Source organism: Sinocyclocheilus anshuiensis, unplaced genomic scaffold (assembly GCF_001515605.1).
Source record: "Sinocyclocheilus anshuiensis isolate Anshui unplaced genomic scaffold, SAMN03320099.WGS_v1.1 scaffold506, whole genome shotgun sequence".
NCBI lineage: Eukaryota > Metazoa > Chordata > Actinopteri > Cypriniformes > Cyprinidae > Sinocyclocheilus > Sinocyclocheilus anshuiensis.
The window spans coordinates 165,386-182,361 of record NW_015544144.1 but is presented as its reverse complement, the minus strand read 5'-3'; the positions used below and the strand labels follow the sequence as shown (position 1 = coordinate 182,361).

Sequence of the window (16,976 nt, the reverse complement as noted above, 5' to 3'; positions counted from 1 at the left end):
CTAAGTTATCATTTCAGTGTTGGTATTATTTGATCTCAGTGCTGCATTTGATACTGTCGACCACAACATACTCCTCAACAGGCTGGAAAACAGGGTAGGACTTATACGAGACAGTACTTAGATTGTTCAGATCATATTTAGGCTGCTTTGTAAACTCATGCCATTACGAATCTAACTGGACTGCCATGACTCATGAAGTTTTACAAGGCTCAATCCTTGCACCTCTGCTGTTTAATTTGTATATGCTCCCACTAGACTATATAATTTTAAACAGCATTGCTTATCACAGCTATGCAGATGACACCCAAATCTACCTAGCTCTATCACCAAATGACTTCAGTCCCATAGACTCGCTGTGCTAGTGCCTACTTGAAATAAACAGCTGGATGTGCCAAAACGTTTCTTCAGTTAAATAAAGACTAAATAGATGTCACTGTATTTGGCAATAAAGATGAAATGAATGCATACCTTGACTAAAGGGGTCTAAAACGTAAACATGAAGTCAGAAATCTTGGTGTCATCTTGGATTCTGATCTTAACTTCTGAAGCCACATCAAAGCAATTACTAAATTAGCGTATTACCATCTACAAAACAAATCAGATCCTTTGTGTCCAAGCAAGACCTAGAGAAGCTTAGGCATTCATTACCAGCAGGATAGATTACGGCAATGGACTTCTTCCCACAAAGTCTATTAGAGAGTTGCAGCTAATACACCGCTGCCAGGCTTCTGTCCAAAACCAGGAAAACTGAATATATCACACCAGTTCCAGTTTTATTCAGAATCCATTTTAAAGTACTTTTAATTGTATGGCCTTGGACCAAAATACCTGGCAGATATGTCGGTCGGATATAAACCAAATAGATCTCTCAGATCGCAAGGATCAAGTCAGTTAATAACATCTAGGGTTCATTCAAAACATGGTGAGATGGCATTTAGCTATTATGCCACCCGCAGCTGGCTAGCTTCCAGAGGATGTCAGATGTGCTCTGTCGGTGACTCACTAGGCTACCTTTAAATCCAGATTGAAAACATCTGTTTAACCATGCATTTCCTAATTAGTGTGCAGTACCGATTGCACTGCACTGTTCTTTTTAAATCTTTGGCAAGTGTACTCTAATCAGAGTGCACTGTGGGTATAAGCTAGTAAACAAATGTAGATAATTACTTCAGAATTCGAACACTACAAAATGACAGATTCCCAAAATAGCCACCCAAAATTCCCCTTTTCAGACCAATGTTTTGATGGCACCACTCAGAGTTTGCACTGTTCAGAAAGTCAACCTACTTACAGTTGTCTCTGCGTATTTTAACATACAATAAATGACGCACAGCAGCTTCAAAAAGGAGCAAGACAGATATCACAAGTCTAGACGACAAGAGCCAAACCACCAGCCTGTTTGGTGGGCTGGTGAAAGAGTATGAGCTCTGTCCTGCCTATTTTGGAGGTGTTAATTAAACACCGTCAGCCTCTGGGACGTCTTTGTCCACTACCTCATTGGCCCCTCTGCTATAAATATATCCAGGGGCCCAAGGTCCCTTAGGCATCTCATTAAACACAATGCCCTCCAAACACACACTCATAAACTCTCTATCCCCCTCACTTCCTACACACAAACAGAATCCTTTCCCCCAACCACCTTCTCAGATTTATAGAGGCTTCGGGTTTACAGTCAATTTGCCTTCAGACTAAATAAATTACAGTGTTCTGCCAAGAGTAATAACAGTATGTTGATGCTCCTATGTTGAAGGAGGGAGAGACATCTTCGCTCGCTCCATCCGTCTCAGAGCACATCTTTAATATTATCTGCTTGCTTCCAGTCCCAGGATAAGTGCTTTTACACACTGGCGCACACACACACAAGCCATTCTGTTTAGTGGAGTGTTAGACCTCGCCTTGATACAAAATTGTATAACTTTACGGTCCACTGTACGCAGCAATATTGGATAAAATAAATTATATTTACTCTGTATAAGCATTTGCCCTTCCATATGTTGTTAGACAATATCTAGAGATCTGGTTCAATGCATGAGATTTCATTTCTCGAGGACAGAAATGCTGTAAAAAATATTGTCCGAATATGTGAGCATGGCACTGCAGAGGGCCATTTCCATAAACTACTGTCACCGCAAGAGCAATGTGACATCTCTTCAGACCGGCATCAAAACACTTTCCAACAATAAATACTGTAAAGAAAGTCAACCCTCATTTTTGCATTTGAGTAATAAAACTTACAGTACATCTGTTTGGTAAATGGCCTCATAATATAGTCCAACCTTGTGTGACTTACTGCTTTTATACAACATAAATATTAAAGACATGAAATGTATTATTATTCATCACGTATAATTATATTTTTATACTCCTCTAGGTAAGCATATTCAGTCTGCTCTGCTTGACCAGTTTCACAATCTGAAGAGATTAAAGACTGTCTGTTCAATAAAACTGTCTGCAGTTCAAGGACACCTGTGCCATCTAGTGACAACAAATAAAACATGTGACTCTGTTGGGTTTTCAGTTGGATTAATATTGTATTGCCACACATAGTGATACTACGCAATTAGTTTTCTATGCATCTAACTGCCTCCAATAATAATAATAATACAAATTAAAAAAAGTCTATACCTTCACCTTTTCTGTTCTCTTATCTTAGCATTTTACTATTTTGAATGATGACTTGTTTAACACGCACTCATGTTTATTGCCATTTTATGATACATCGCTTGTTGTATTCCTCAACTGTAAGTCGGATAAAAGCATCTGCCAAATGAATAAATGTAAATGTAGTTTTACATTAAGGCAAGATTAGCCAGCACCAGTGCGACTTGTAAAAAAAAAATATTCTAAATACGAGTGCTGGACTGGACTACAGTTAAAAAGCAACCCTTAACCAGTTTCAGTTCTTCCAAACTATTAGCTAAAATGTGCATATTTGTATTTCATCTGGAAAAGCTTTATGACACCTTTTCTATTTATAGTCTAAGTGCCAGACTGTTCAGCCAGGGAGAAACATTCAGCAAGAAGCCTAGACTGAAAATCTGCATGTAAATGACAAAAAAAAAGAAAAAAGAATGAATATAGCTGTTTGCAGAAACATTTTGTAATTATAACAGATAAGTCACTCTAGATTTCACAACCATGTTGTTTACAGAATTATAATATTTTGAGATTCATCCTTTTATTTGACACTGTCATTTTAAATTGGCATGTATGTGCATGCAGTGATTTACAGCTTATAAAAAAAACAGCATCAGTAAATAATGTCTGTCACTTTTACAGAACACTTATCAAATCAGTAATAGAAAAAAAAGAAAATCTACAACCAGCAACCTTTTGAAGAACATTCAGTGAGTATACATACTACTATATATATATATGTGCGCTGTCAAACGATTAATCGCATCCAAAATAAGTTGTTGTTTACGTAATATGAGTGTGTACTGTGTATATTTATTATGTATATATAAATACAAACACATGCATGTATTTATTTAAGAAAAAATATGTAATGTTTATATATAAAATATAATAATATAAATATATAAATGTATATACATGTAAAAACATTTCTAAATATATACTGTATGTGTGTGTATTTATATATACATAATAAATAAACACAGTACACATACATATATTATGTAAACAAAAACGTTTATTTGGGATGCGATTAATCGCGATTAATCGTTTGATATATATTAATGAAGAGTTCAATTCAGATGCAAAACCCTCTAAGTGCTGTCTGAAAATTTCATCTAAAATGAGCATTTTTATCAGGCTCCTATGCTTAGGTTCAGTCATTTTACTTTAATGGCAATTTATAGGCCCTATAAATTGCCATTAAAGTGAAATAATTGAACATAAATATAGGAGCCTGACAAAAATGCTAATTTTAGATGAAAATTTCAGACAGCACTTAGGAGGATTTTGCATCTGAACTCTTCATATATATATATATATATATACACACACGACAGAGTCAGACAGTAATTAAAATCTCTGGATGGAAGCACTGAGACACAGCATTACAAATGTGCTGAGGTCCCAAAATGTGAAATTACAGACATCTTGTCTTTGCCCTCCTATCGATTCCTGATTAAAATATGGCAGTAGGGCAGATTTGTTAAAACTCTCATTGCTTCCTTTTATTCTCCTTATAATGAAGCCAATTCTTGTGTCAGTCGCTCTTTCTCTTTCTGGAGTTTGATGATACTATGTTTATTCAGTTCCAGTCGATCTTCCAGCCACTGCAGCAGCGGGCCGCTTATGGCCGACATCTGACTGCACAGGTTTTTAGTGAACACTGAGAAGCACACATACATACAAAACATTATACACTGTAGAAATAGTTCTAAATTTTACAAACTTCATATTTGTGAAATAGGTTAGTCCCACACTATACACAAAAATATTTTAGCAATAATACATTGACAAATTATCTTTTATTTAAAAACGAATCTTTGTGCATTATGAATTGACTGATCTATGCAATTTGCATGTAGAATGTGTTTGATCTTATTTAACAATCCACAGCTGCTTCATACTGGAAAAAATGTTGTCACAGATTAATTTGAGTGCAAATAAAAAACCAAGTGTCATGACGACGAGAAAACAGCTCTGGTTTTATTTACCCGAAGCCTAAACTCATCTAAAACTTTAACACTTCTACATTGCTGCCATGCAAGCACTACTACTTCCTTCAGGAAATACAGAGTAGATTTTATAATTACATTACCTGATCCATTATGTATCTTTGTGATTGGATCCAGATGAGTTAAACTGAAATATTGGTGCAAAAAAAGAAAATATTGCATGAGGTAACCATTTACTAAATTAAATAATCTGACACATATCTACAAAGAAATGTAGCCATGGATTATCATGAATAAATTAAAGGGGTCATATGATGACACTCCAAAGAGAAAGGAAAACTTGAAATCGCATCATATGACCCCTTTAAAATAATCTGAAACAAGGAATACCTGTGAATCCTTCTGTATGTATCCTGTTCTTCTTGACAGAGGATTCTGGGTAGTTCCACGGCAGACTCCAGACATACTTTCCCAATGGCTTCATGTGGGACTACATGGATGGGGATCTCAATCCGTTCATACCTTGTCATAAGAGAGGAATGCAATCTCCATATTTATGAGCAAAAACACTGCACAGAAGACTATTTCTAGCACACTACAAAAAGCTCAACAGCCTCGACTTGAAGCAGTGAAGCAGTTAAACAGTTAATCAAATACTGAGTGATCAGATAAATAAAACACACTTAATAAACTAGTAATCTTATGCTTAAATGCTTGAAATAAGTTTTGTAGACACATATAAATTATGCCTATGTATATTGTATGGAGTTGCAAAACTAAAAATGTAAAATTGTTCTTTATTTTTAAATGAATTCGTTTTTAAAATAAAAAGAACATTATTTACTCTGAGCCTTTCTGGGCTTGTACAGACTGGAAGCAGGTGTACAGAACTCTACCAGTCTACAAGAGAAATGGAAAGAAAAATCATGGTAAAAACGTGACAAAATAGTAACTCTTCAGAAGCTCTTGTTTTCATTTTAAGATGGCGAGCTTAACATACCTTTGTGTTTTTATCTTCTATAAAGCATGAGAAGATGAGGCCAACAAAACCCTGATCCATCATCTGATACATTGCTTGAGTCCTAACATCTGCATAATGTGAGAACAATTGCAATTTATTCAAATAAAAGGAAGATATTAATAATGCATATTTCCATGCTTTCATTCAAAAAACTAACCAACATGTGATGGCCACACAGTGATGTGTGGATGAGAGTGGTACCAGCCCACAACCCTCATGGGACGTCCCGTCATGTCAGCCAACCTGTGCTTCATATTAAGAAAATGTGCTGAAATAGCATCAGGATTACACTTTATTATAAATGTCATTAAGAAGTAATTATATAGTACTTCCAATAAATGTGTATTGATATATGAACATAATGAGGTCCAAATGCCTGAAACCACTAGTCAATTAGTGCATTCTTCTATTTTAAACCTTTTCCCCATTATACCGTTATTATATTTTGAGCTTATCGGTTTGAGTGAAAAGTTTAACTGAAACATGTACAAGAATATTAGAAGGTCTTGAAATGTATAATTTTGCTTTAATAACAGCAGCACCCACGTTTACGCAAAACCTCATGGTCTGTATTATTCAGTACAATCTGAGAATGTTCCAAAGAATATATTGTGATTTTACTGAATACTTGGCTAATGTCACAACTTTGCTTGATTTGGTCAACTAGAAATAGTGCAGAATATTGTTTACTCGTTTTACATCTTAAGGGTTCTTTTGTTTAAAATAGTTTCAAAATACTAAAATGTTGCTTATTTGCGAGCATAAATTAGATTTTGAATATTAGATTTTTATGCATACTGTACAACCCCACTTCCAGAAAAGTTGTGACATTTGGTAAATAACGGTTAGAGTACTAACACATCACAGATTCTTGTTTTAATTGCATTTTACAAAATGTCCCAACTTTTTTGGAAATGGGGCTGTTAAAAAACATGAGTCAAAGCTTTATGAATTTTCACGACATTTCTACTGAAACTGTTACCCAGTACAGTAAACGGAGTATGCATTTCAAAACATATCATTTGCAGTTTTTGAAGCATGCCATGGTATTGAATGATTACCACATTTAACTACTGTAGTTACATGATTCTTCAGCCTAAAAAATACCATATTACCAAGTTGTTAATGCAATGTTTATGTATTGCAGAATGAAGAAAAACAAGAAAATAAAAACAGCCCCATATACAAGCATAAAAAATTTAAAAAGGTTATATAATAAGGTTACATAAATTATAATAATGATGCATATATGTAAAAGTCTACTCAAAGGCAGAGCCTGATGTGGATGCTTAGGGCCCCTGTGGCCACCAGAGGGCCCCAAGAGTACATAAAATTACAGCTTTTTTTTTTTGTACATTATACATTATGTCAATGGACAATAGTCATTTTACAAAAGGTAGGGTCTCTTCTTGTTTTAGGGAAGTTCATGTTTGATTAAACATCCGTAAATAGCCTTGACCTCTTAATATATTATAATATAACATTTTACTTAACTAGTTTTAGATTAAAGCTTTTGTCTTGTGTGTAAAAATAACTTTTTTCAGGTATATATTTTTTGTAATAAAAATAAGCTGCTGTTTCATAAACTTGGTACTGATAACAGCTTAACATTATTTACCTTAGCCTACCCTTTGGGGTCTTTGCTATTATATTCCAATATCATTATGCCTCAATTAGCTAGTTATAGATTAAGAGTTGTTTTTTTAGATGTACAAATGGCTTCCTGTTGTGTTCAATAATTTATGTTGTTAAAATAGCATTCTGTTCCGTAAATGCATTGTCTGCTGGTTTATTTAGCTAGTTTTCAGCACACCACATTAAGAATAACACTTAGTACTGTAAGACTTTGAATGTTAAAGGGGTCATATGATGCGATTTCAAGTTTTCCTTGCTCTGTCTTTACATTTATTTTGAAAGATGAAGCTGGCGATTATGGTAAGAGCGTTACATTTCCGACGAGTGCTTGCGGTGTTCGGCCAATCACAATGCACTGGGTCAGCTGGCCAATCAGAGCAGACTGCGCTTGTCAGAAGGAGGGACTTTGTAGAAAATGAAGCGTTTGAGAGAGGCGCCTACAATAATGTACAGTATTTGAAAAATAATGTGTTTTCTGAACATTAAAGCATGTCAACATATTCTGTTACACCAAACACACAAAATAATGATCTTTAAAAAAGCATCATATGACCCCTTTAAAGTGCAAATTAACACCTGACCACTTTGCTACTGTTACAATTAAAAATCGTAAAAAGGTAAAAACATGCTGTTGAAAAAAACAGCATATGCTGGTTAAGTATGTTTTGGAGCTGGGATGCTGGTTTAAGCTGGTCCTTTGCTGGTCCATGCTGGTCGGACCAGTTTAGGACCAGCACATGACCGGCTAAGTACCAGCTTAAACCAGCAAAGGACCAGCTTAAACCAGCATCCCAGCTCCAAAACATACCTAACCAGCATATGCTGTTTTTTTCAACAGGGAGACATTGGTATGATGTAAGCAACACAGCTACAACAACAACAACAAAATTGATAATGGGTGTGTTAGATTTATAGTGTGCCAATAATCAAGCATAGGCAATAATCAGTCGAATTGGGGGCACCGAGGGGTAAAATTCTGCGTAGGGCCCCATAAAGGCTTCGGCTGGCCCTGCTCAAAGGATATCTCAGCTTCAGTAGATGCCGCTGACAGCTGCTCTGGGGAAATCTCCACTCGGTCTTTCCTCTTGTCTGATCGACGCAGAATTATGACAGAATGAATGTGCACAATGCGGTTTGTGTCCACCTGATGGTGAAACGCCATTTACACCGTTTCATAAACACACCTGTTATCGTTCAAGCACATTTATACTAAACAACACTTCGTAAACACAAGACATTCAAACCTCGCCAATGCAGAGCCCCATTACTTCCTCCTTCTCCGTGCTCAGAGCGTGATTCATGCATACTAGAAATGCGTCTGACTCTAAATGTACAGCGCTCACTGCCATTATATGAAGTACAATCTAAGAGTTAATGTTTTCCTCTGATTTGTTTGTTTGGTTATCACTGTATAACACTTCCACATCAGCAAAGCGCATGCGCTACATTCAATTCCTTCCGACAGGAAACGGGAGGGGGGAAAAAATCACATGGCAATCAGTTTATCTACGGTGAGCGGGAAGGGACATTTTAGGGTTCCCTTAGTGTGTGTGTGTGTGTGTGTGTGTGAGAGTGTGTGTGAGAGAGAGTTTGTGTTTGTGTTTGTGTGTGTGTGTGTGTGTGTGTGTGTGTGTGTGTGTGTGTGGAAAGCCGACTTGTCCAGTTAAAATGATCAGTCTTGATGTCAGGAATGGAATCTTTACTGGTAATTCTTAATTGCTGGAATTTTCAGCAATAAAAACACAAATTCTTGATATCAAAAATGACATCATCACTCACATAAATCAAATTCTTGATATCAAAATAAAATTTTAGACTGGTAAAAAAAAAATGCAATTCTTGATCTACTTGTAAAATATCACAATAATCTGCCATTCAAATGCAATTACAGATAGGTCTTTCAGATAATTAATTTATTAATATTTAAAATTCCATTCTGACATATTAAGAAAATCAAGTCAGCTTTATTTGCATAGCACTTTTTACAATACAGAGCTGGGTAGATTACTTACATACAAACTGTAGTCCGTTATACAGATTACGTGATGAAAACTGTAGTTAGTAATCTAATGGTAACTCATTTTAGGTAGGCTAATGGAATCAGACTACTTTTTAGATGACTTTTTATGTAACTTATTTTAAACTTACCATTAAACATGCCATTTCGATATAAAAAGCAAAGAGAAAGAAAATAATATTCCAGTTTTTTATATCAACATCACAAATTGCATTGAGCAGCATTACATTACACCAAGGTTTCCCAAACTGGGCTTAATGTAAGAACTGCTGTGGGTTTGTGGGTTGATAAAAACAACTAATAATTAATTATATCATAAAATGTAAAATGATTTATAATAACAAATGCAGTTAGTGAAATACTTTAAAATGATACACGTAATGTATGCAACAAACCAGTTCCTAAAAATGTATAAAACTCATCCTGAATCTTGTGTAGGCATATTCTGAAGTTTTTTTTTTCACTGTCATCCGGTATAGGCTACATGTATTCCCTAATTTACTTACTTTTTGTATTTTCCCCTTTATTTGTGTATGCTTACAGTTTATTATTAACAGTGTTGGGGAAAGTTACTTTTAAAAGTAATGCATTACAAATTGGAAAAAAACAAGTAACGCGTTACTTATTTGAAAAAGTAACTCAGATATTCTCTTGTAAATTAAAAAGTAATGCGTTACTTTACTATTTACTTGGGAAAAAGTAATCTGATTACGTAACTCGCGTTACTTGTAATATATTACCCCCAACCCTGATTATTAGTATGACCGATAACATTTATGTTCATTTTACATTCTATGCATTAGTTCATGATGCAGTAGCGCATCTCTAACACTATAAGGCGACACTGAACCGCTATTGTACTGAATGTGAAACGTGCTGCAGTTGTATGTTCAATATTCATATGTAGCATTCGCTGATAATAAAGCACACAAGCTTAAAAAGCCACAAAAAATGACTGTGTCGTTCCCTCAACATAAATCGAGACCACGACTTGACATCACGTGACCGGAAATGGTCTCCCTGCTGAATCCAAAACGGTCCGTGGCTTCTCTTGTAAAACAGAATTTTGTTCGCTGTCAAGTCTAAAAAACAGATCACTGCAGAACTAAAACGATTGTTTAATTGCAAGCATGAGTTGAAGATTAAAAGATGGGGCGTTTTCTAACCGGAAGAAGTTTAGAGTTGCAGTCTGTGACTGAGACGCCGGTGACGTCGCTGTTCCTGTGTTTACAAAAAGTGACAAGATTTCACTGGAATTATTCCTCCAAACTGCAGTTTGGGCGTACGAATCTTAAAATAAGATGCCACGGAAAGATCCTTGTCAAAAACAGGCTTGTGCCATACAGAAATGTTTACAAGGTAGCTTAATGGTCTCAATGTTAGGCTAACCTTGCTTTCCGTTAAGATTGCAGGCTGTTTATTTGAAGCAGTTTAACCGTTTAATGACTTTTGTATTTTTTAACAGCCAACAAATACATCGAAAGTCTTTGTGAGGATGTGATTCAAGCCATGAGGAAGTGTTGTGAAGTCCACGCTGGAGAAAACTCTGTCTGCTGCTCTGGATTTACCAAGGAACACAAATCTACAGACACAAAGACAACCCTTTAATAGAAAGCTATACAGTATGCACTGCAAGAGATCAGAGACTTTCAAGGACATGTGGAATACATATTCATCGTCTCTTGTAACTTTCATTAAATCAAGCTGTCACTATTTATTCAACAGTTTATAGTGAGAATATTATGCATTCAACATCTAGTGTCCATCATAGTGACCTGCTTTTTTTGTATGTTCAAAACACAAAGGCCTTGTAGGGACAGCCTTATGAAACGCAGATTACAAAATGAGAAAAGAAACTGGAATATTCTATCATGATGTGCTGAGCATTAGCTGCAATTTAGGGAAATGGATTAGATGTATTGTATAAATATCAATACAACAATCAAAACAAAGATGAGACAAAAAGGCAAACCAGAATTGTTTAAAACCGGATTGTCTATTTACTTTGAACATTTCTGTCATTATCGGATAACTTTTATTGACCCCTTGGTCTTTGAAGTAATGTCCAGATTTATTACAGAAATAGCTTTGAGCATCGAGTTTTAAATGCACTTAGCTTAGTCAGCATGACATACAACTTACAAGGTCAGATATGGGTTTTTAAAGGGCCAATTTCAAATGTTTCAACTATTTACATGTTTAAATAAGCTCACTTTTTAAGTCTTGTGTCAAAAATAGTTTGTGCCAAAATAATATAGCAAAATGTTCAAGTACAAACTAAAAACAATCCAAAAACTGAAACCATACATTCTAGCATCGATATATGTTTTCTATCTATATGAACACATCCTAAGAATCAAATCTTGATCTAAAAAAAAGGAGTGCTGAGTTAAATACAAGCTGCAATATCACACAAAAGCTGTAATCTGATGTTTGATGACATCCTCGGAGTATAAGACGTTACAATGAGAGATCCTATGAAGCTAGACCAAGCAGAAATCCACCAGCAAAGCCTCCTGTGAGAACAATGTTTTTCTTGACAAATACTTGCACCTGCGTGGAGAGAGAGAACATTTAAATGAATTCAACACAACGGCACGGCCTCTGTTTAAAATCAATGACAATAGGCAACAGCACACTTTTCATTCCAGTGATTTCCATTCATACACATGAGAATCCAGGAGACAGGAAACGCAAGCTTTCACTTTGCCCCAAAATTTTAATTTGGTGAACTTAAACAGGACAGAAAAGAAAAGTTACCTCTCATCAGCCTCACTTCTCTCTGATGTGTGTGTGTGTTTGTGTGTGTGTGTGTGTGTTGCAAGTTGAGAGTGTGACTGGCAGTCGAGGAGAAAAAGATGCACATACTATATTCTCCATTCGGTTGCTTTTTTTTTTTCTCAATACTATAAATAAGCAAATGTACACAGTATGATAACTATCTACTGGCCATGATATGCCATAAGTGTGATATACCCTATCTGAGATACAATGAGTGTGTGTTTTGAGCACACGAGGAAACAGAGTATTACAATTACATAAATGCATATGGGTCAAAGACGAAAAAGGGTTTAAGCATACAGCCAACAAATACATCGAAAGTCTTTGTGAGGATGTGATTCAAGCCATGAGGAAGTGTTGTGAAGTCCACGCTGGAGAAAACTCTGTCTGCTGCTCTGGATTTACCAAGGAACACAAATCTACAGACACAAAGACAACCCTTTAATAGAAAGCTATACAGTATGCACTGCAAGAGATCAGAGACTTTCAAGGACATGTGGAATACATATTCATCGTCTCTTGTAACTTTCATTAAATCAAGCTGTCACTATTTATTCAACAGTTTATAGTGAGAATATTATGCATTCAACATCTAGTGTCCATCATAGTGACCTGCTTTTTTTGTATGTTCAAAACACAAAGGCCTTGTAGGGACAGCCTTATGAAACGCAGATTACAAAATGAGAAAAGAAACTGGAATATTCTATCATGATGTGCTGAGCATTAGCTGCAATTTAGGGAAATGGATTAGATGTATTGTATAAATATCAATACAACAATCAAAACAAAGATGAGACAAAAAGGCAAACCAGAATTGTTTAAAACCGGATTGTCTATTTACTTTGAACATTTCTGTCATTATCGGATAACTTTTATTGACCCCTTGGTCTTTGAAGTAATGTCCAGATTTATTACAGAAATAGCTTTGAGCATCGAGTTTTAAATGCACTTAGCTTAGTCAGCATGACATACAACTTACAAGGTCAGATATGGGTTTTTAAAGGGCCAATTTCAAATGTTTCAACTATTTACATGTTTAAATAAGCTCACTTTTTAAGTCTTGTGTCAAAAATAGTTTGTGCCAAAATAATATAGCAAAATGTTCAAGTACAAACTAAAAACAATCCAAAAACTGAAACCATACATTCTAGCATCGATATATGTTTTCTATCTATATGAACACATCCTAAGAATCAAATCTTGATCTAAAAAAAAGGAGTGCTGAGTTAAATACAAGCTGCAATATCACACAAAAGCTGTAATCTGATGTTTGATGACATCCTCGGAGTATAAGACGTTACAATGAGAGATCCTATGAAGCTAGACCAAGCAGAAATCCACCAGCAAAGCCTCCTGTGAGAACAATGTTTTTCTTGACAAATACTTGCACCTGCGTGGAGAGAGAGAACATTTAAATGAATTCAACACAACGGCACGGCCTCTGTTTAAAATCAATGACAATAGGCAACAGCACACTTTTCATTCCAGTGATTTCCATTCATACACATGAGAATCCAGGAGACAGGAAACGCAAGCTTTCACTTTGCCCCAAAATTTTAATTTGGTGAACTTAAACAGGACAGAAAAGAAAAGTTACCTCTCATCAGCCTCACTTCTCTCTGATGTGTGTGTGTGTTTGTGTGTGTGTGTGTGTGTTGCAAGTTGAGAGTGTGACTGGCAGTCGAGGAATGCACATTGCACATACTATATTCTCCATTCGGTTGCTTTTTTTTTTTCTCAATACTATAAATAAGCAACAGTATGATGTATGATAACTATCTACTGGCCATGATATGCCATAAGTGTGATATACCCTATCTGAGATACAATGAGTGTGTGTTTTGAGCACACGAGGAAACAGAGTATTACAATTACATAAATGCATATGGGTCAAAGACGAAAAAGGGTTTAAGCATAAAAACAATAAGTGTAATACTGCTTTAAATTGTTGTTGTTTTTCCCCAAGTTTTTTTTTAAGTTTTACTTTTAATTGCAATTTTGTTTTTGTTTTTCTGAGCAAAAAATAAATATCATACATTTTTCCCTGATTTACAGAAGAGACCCATTAAATGTCATTCAGTGTAACAATCTTGTCAGGCATATTTACAACAAAAATCTATTTATGACATATTAAAAGACTAGTTACTTTCGCCCCAAATACTAGTTGTAATTTGACATTTTTAAAATTTGCCACTATCCTAGGTTTTGCCCATTTTTCAGTAAGAATTTTTTACTCATTTAAAACACATCAAATGTAATACGCTCCCTTATTCTTTTATATATTTTAATATGTACACGTCAGAATAAGCTGTTGTTTGAATTTTTAACATAAATATTGTGTTACACTGAATGGCAATGTAACATTATTTCAACTTTTATATATTTTAATATGTACACGTCAGAATAACCATGTTGTTGAATTTTTACATAAATATTGTGTTACACTGAATGACAATGTAATATTATTTCAACCAAATTTTGACATTTTATCCTCCAAAAACTTATTTGAAACCTTAAAAGTAGACACTTTACCTACACTCTAAAAAATGCTATAACCCAGCGCTGGGTTAAAAAGGGACAAACCCAGCGGTTGGGTTGTTTTGACCCAGCTATTGGGTTGTTTTGTTTTCAAAACAACCCAACCGCTGGGTCAAAACATCCTAATAGCCGGGTTTGTCCCTTTTTAACCCAGCATTTTTTAGCATTTTTGCAAAATTCTTTTGATGCGGACATCTTAACGTCTTTGTCCCATATACAAATTATACGTTTTTCTTACCTCATTAAATTTTGTTCTCACTTCTTTAGAAGGCTTGTCTGAATTCAGCTTCAGTTGCTTCTTAGCCTTGTTCACGTCTTGCTCAACTCTTTTCCAGTCTACTGTAATGTAGCCTGTGTGATGAGCAATCTGAAAGTGCATCGGAGACTGCTTATATCTTTAAACAATCATAAATAATATACGCTCTCAACGTAACAATTATGATAAGCACTTGGTTTTTACAGGTTTTAGAATTTACCTGGAGCAAAAAGAAGCCTCCACCTACAGCTGATGCTGCAAGCTTCCCAACTTTCTGGAACAAGTACCCTGCACACCTAACAGAAACACAAGAGTCAGCTGTTTGGTTACACTCTACTCAGTGTTTTGATCCGCATCAATGTTACACATAACGACTAACCAGCCGCTCACTCCTCCAATGGCCAACTGTGTTGCAACGGAGTACTTCTCAGCAGCTGGTCCAGAGTTATTTTTGCCAAACATTTTGTTCCACCACCTTTGTTTCTTGACATGCTCTGCCAGTTCCATCACATCAAAGGTTTCGCTGTCTGTCAGAACACAGTAATATTCATTTTATTTAACGTGTTTGAATTAATCTTACAAAAGTTTCAATATTCCAGATAAGGCTTTTTCATACTACAAAAGAGTGACAACTGTTTAGCAAGTAATTATTTATCAAAAGCGATACATCATTTGTCATACAGGTCAATAATACTGTATATAAGATTGTCCACAATAAAGAATTTTTTTCTTGCCTTTCTTTGATTTTGAGCACAACTATTCTATAGATATTATTTATAAAAAATAATATTTTATTTTATAATTCTCTTTTTTTTTTACTCTATGCCCCAATAAAAATATCACAATTCATTTTAAAACAGAAATTAAAAACCTATTCAAGGCATTGCATGTATGTCATTGTTTCTGTTATGTTGTGTCGTACCTGAAGGCATAGAAGCAAGTTTAAATAAGTCTACTTTAACATTAAAGTTCTACTTTACTGTTGGGGGTAGAAACACTGGCTGATACAACACAAGGTCAAGGAGAAACGCAGTAAGAAAAACAAGCAGATTAAATGCAATGCTACTGATCTCCATCCAGGTGTGATCATGGACTGTGGATACAGGAGCTCCCCGAGAGAGCGATCACTGAGAGCAGTCAGCATCTTTACGTGACAACCCTGGCTAATGATGTAACCTTGCAGCATTCCAGACATAAGCCAGACACAGAAATAGCACACTACTGCAGCCAACAGACTGACCACAGTATGGCTTTCAGACACATCTGAAGTAAAGAGACATGAGTTTAACATGTCACGAGTATGACACTCACACTGTGTCTGTATCCTGCTAATAATACAAAGCCCGGTCTCTTCTTCTTAGTGTTGGATCTTCAGCAATGGTTCTGTAGATTGTGTTTGTATACTGATCTATTTGGGCGTCAAGCGAATGTTTCTCTGTCCTTGACAGGATAATTCCAACAGGCTTTTAGGAGGAAATAACATTTGCTGTTTTAGTAGTCACATCCAAGGCTTCTCTTATATAATCACATATTAAGGACGAGGGGTGTGTGGCTAAATATGACTCATGCCACAAACATGAACTGGTTTTGCATGTGACTTTCTGTGCTTTGCTAGTGTGTGAATAAACGTGTTACAACGTTTTAAATGTTATATCATCTCTCTTCGTCGTTTATACACGTGGTTTAAATAGGACGCATTTTAATGTAAACTACTGCACACTGAAGGACGTGTGTTTACATGTGTGTAATCCTAATTCAGCATCTCTGAAGGTCCTTTCGCGACGAGTAGGTTTATTATAACGTCAAACAGAAAACTGGGTCATGTGCAGCCTTATTTAAATGTGTATTAAGTGATAGAAAACAAGAAAAGCATGGTGCTTACCCTTCTCAGACATTTTCCTGCGTGTTTTCTATCCGGACGATAATTTTCGTGCGCATCATCTGTGTCATGTGACCTTTACAGCGGGCGTGGCTTAGACCGATCGGCGTTTGACATCAAATACCGCGAGAGCGATTCGAAAGCATAAGGTGCGTCTGCTCTCGCGGTACTTCAACATCTTACACCGATCAGTCTGCTGCGCCATTAAATGTTTATTTTGGGCTGTGTGGATGATTTGATATTGCGAAACATTCGGA

The 16,976-nt window shown here is 35.7% G+C and overlaps 3 protein-coding genes across 4 annotated transcripts; 1 reads left to right on the top strand and 2 right to left on the bottom strand.

Annotated features, from left to right (window-relative positions):
- Positions 1-3,934: 3,934 nt before the first annotated feature.
- On the bottom strand, positions 3,935-8,712 carry LOC107695097 (lys-63-specific deubiquitinase BRCC36). Of its 2 annotated transcripts, XM_016494905.1 has the most exons (8): positions 8,493-8,712; positions 8,273-8,392; positions 5,771-5,858; positions 5,593-5,681; positions 5,437-5,492; positions 4,983-5,114; positions 4,736-4,779; positions 3,935-4,303 (listed from the first exon to the last, which is right to left on the bottom strand). In XM_016494905.1, the coding sequence occupies exons 1-8, from the start codon at positions 8,595-8,597 to the stop codon at positions 4,155-4,157; spliced, it is 783 nt and encodes a 260-aa protein (XP_016350391.1). In that variant the 5' UTR covers positions 8,598-8,712; the 3' UTR covers positions 3,935-4,154. The 2 variants fall into 2 exon arrangements, with proteins under 2 accessions (XP_016350391.1, XP_016350392.1); XM_016494906.1 differs by lacking the exon at positions 8,273-8,392 and having other exon boundaries at positions 5,771-5,861.
- Positions 8,713-10,111: 1,399 nt separating this feature from the next.
- Positions 10,112-12,307, top strand: cmc4 (C-x(9)-C motif containing 4 homolog (S. cerevisiae)). The gene is made up of 3 exons (XM_016494912.1): positions 10,112-10,456; positions 10,541-10,624; positions 10,731-12,307. Exons 2-3 carry the CDS (start codon positions 10,567-10,569, stop codon positions 10,871-10,873), a joined length of 201 nt encoding a protein of 66 aa, XP_016350398.1. The 5' UTR covers positions 10,112-10,456; positions 10,541-10,566; the 3' UTR covers positions 10,874-12,307.
- Positions 12,308-12,344: 37 nt separating this feature from the next.
- LOC107695103 (FUN14 domain-containing protein 1-like) lies at positions 12,345-16,797 on the bottom strand. Its single transcript, XM_016494911.1, has 5 exons — positions 16,723-16,797; positions 15,220-15,367; positions 15,061-15,136; positions 14,823-14,951; positions 12,345-13,436 (listed from the first exon to the last, which is right to left on the bottom strand). The coding sequence occupies exons 1-5, from the start codon at positions 16,733-16,735 to the stop codon at positions 13,359-13,361; spliced, it is 444 nt and encodes a 147-aa protein (XP_016350397.1). The 5' UTR covers positions 16,736-16,797; the 3' UTR covers positions 12,345-13,358.
- Between the last annotated feature and the right edge of the window lie 179 nt (positions 16,798-16,976).

Bases quoted from the DNA above. Each gene is read 5' to 3' on its own strand.
- LOC107695103 (XM_016494911.1), bottom strand. The intron at 15,137-15,219 runs GTTAGTCGTTAT...TGTTTCTGTTAG, and splicing joins ATTGGAGGAGTGAGCGGCTG to GTGTGCAGGGTACTTGTTCC. The intron at 13,437-14,822 runs GTAAGAAAAACG...CTCTCCACGCAG, and splicing joins TGAGAACAAAATTTAATGAG to GTGCAAGTATTTGTCAAGAA.
- cmc4 (XM_016494912.1), top strand. From the start codon at position 10,567: ATGCCACGGAAAGATCCTTGTCAAAAACAGGCTTGTGCCATACAGAAA. The intron at 10,625-10,730 runs GTAGCTTAATGG...ATTTTTTAACAG, and splicing joins CATACAGAAATGTTTACAAG to CCAACAAATACATCGAAAGT.
- LOC107695097 (XM_016494905.1), bottom strand. From the start codon at position 8,597: ATGGCAGTGAGCGCTGTACATTTAGAGTCAGACGCATTTCTAGTATGC. The intron at 5,859-8,272 runs ATATCCTTTGAG...AATATGAAGCAC, and splicing joins CGGCATCTACTGAAGCTGAG to AGGTTGGCTGACATGACGGG. The intron at 5,115-5,436 runs GTAAATAATGTT...TCTTATGACAAG, and splicing joins CAAGCCCAGAAAGGCTCAGA to GTATGAACGGATTGAGATCC.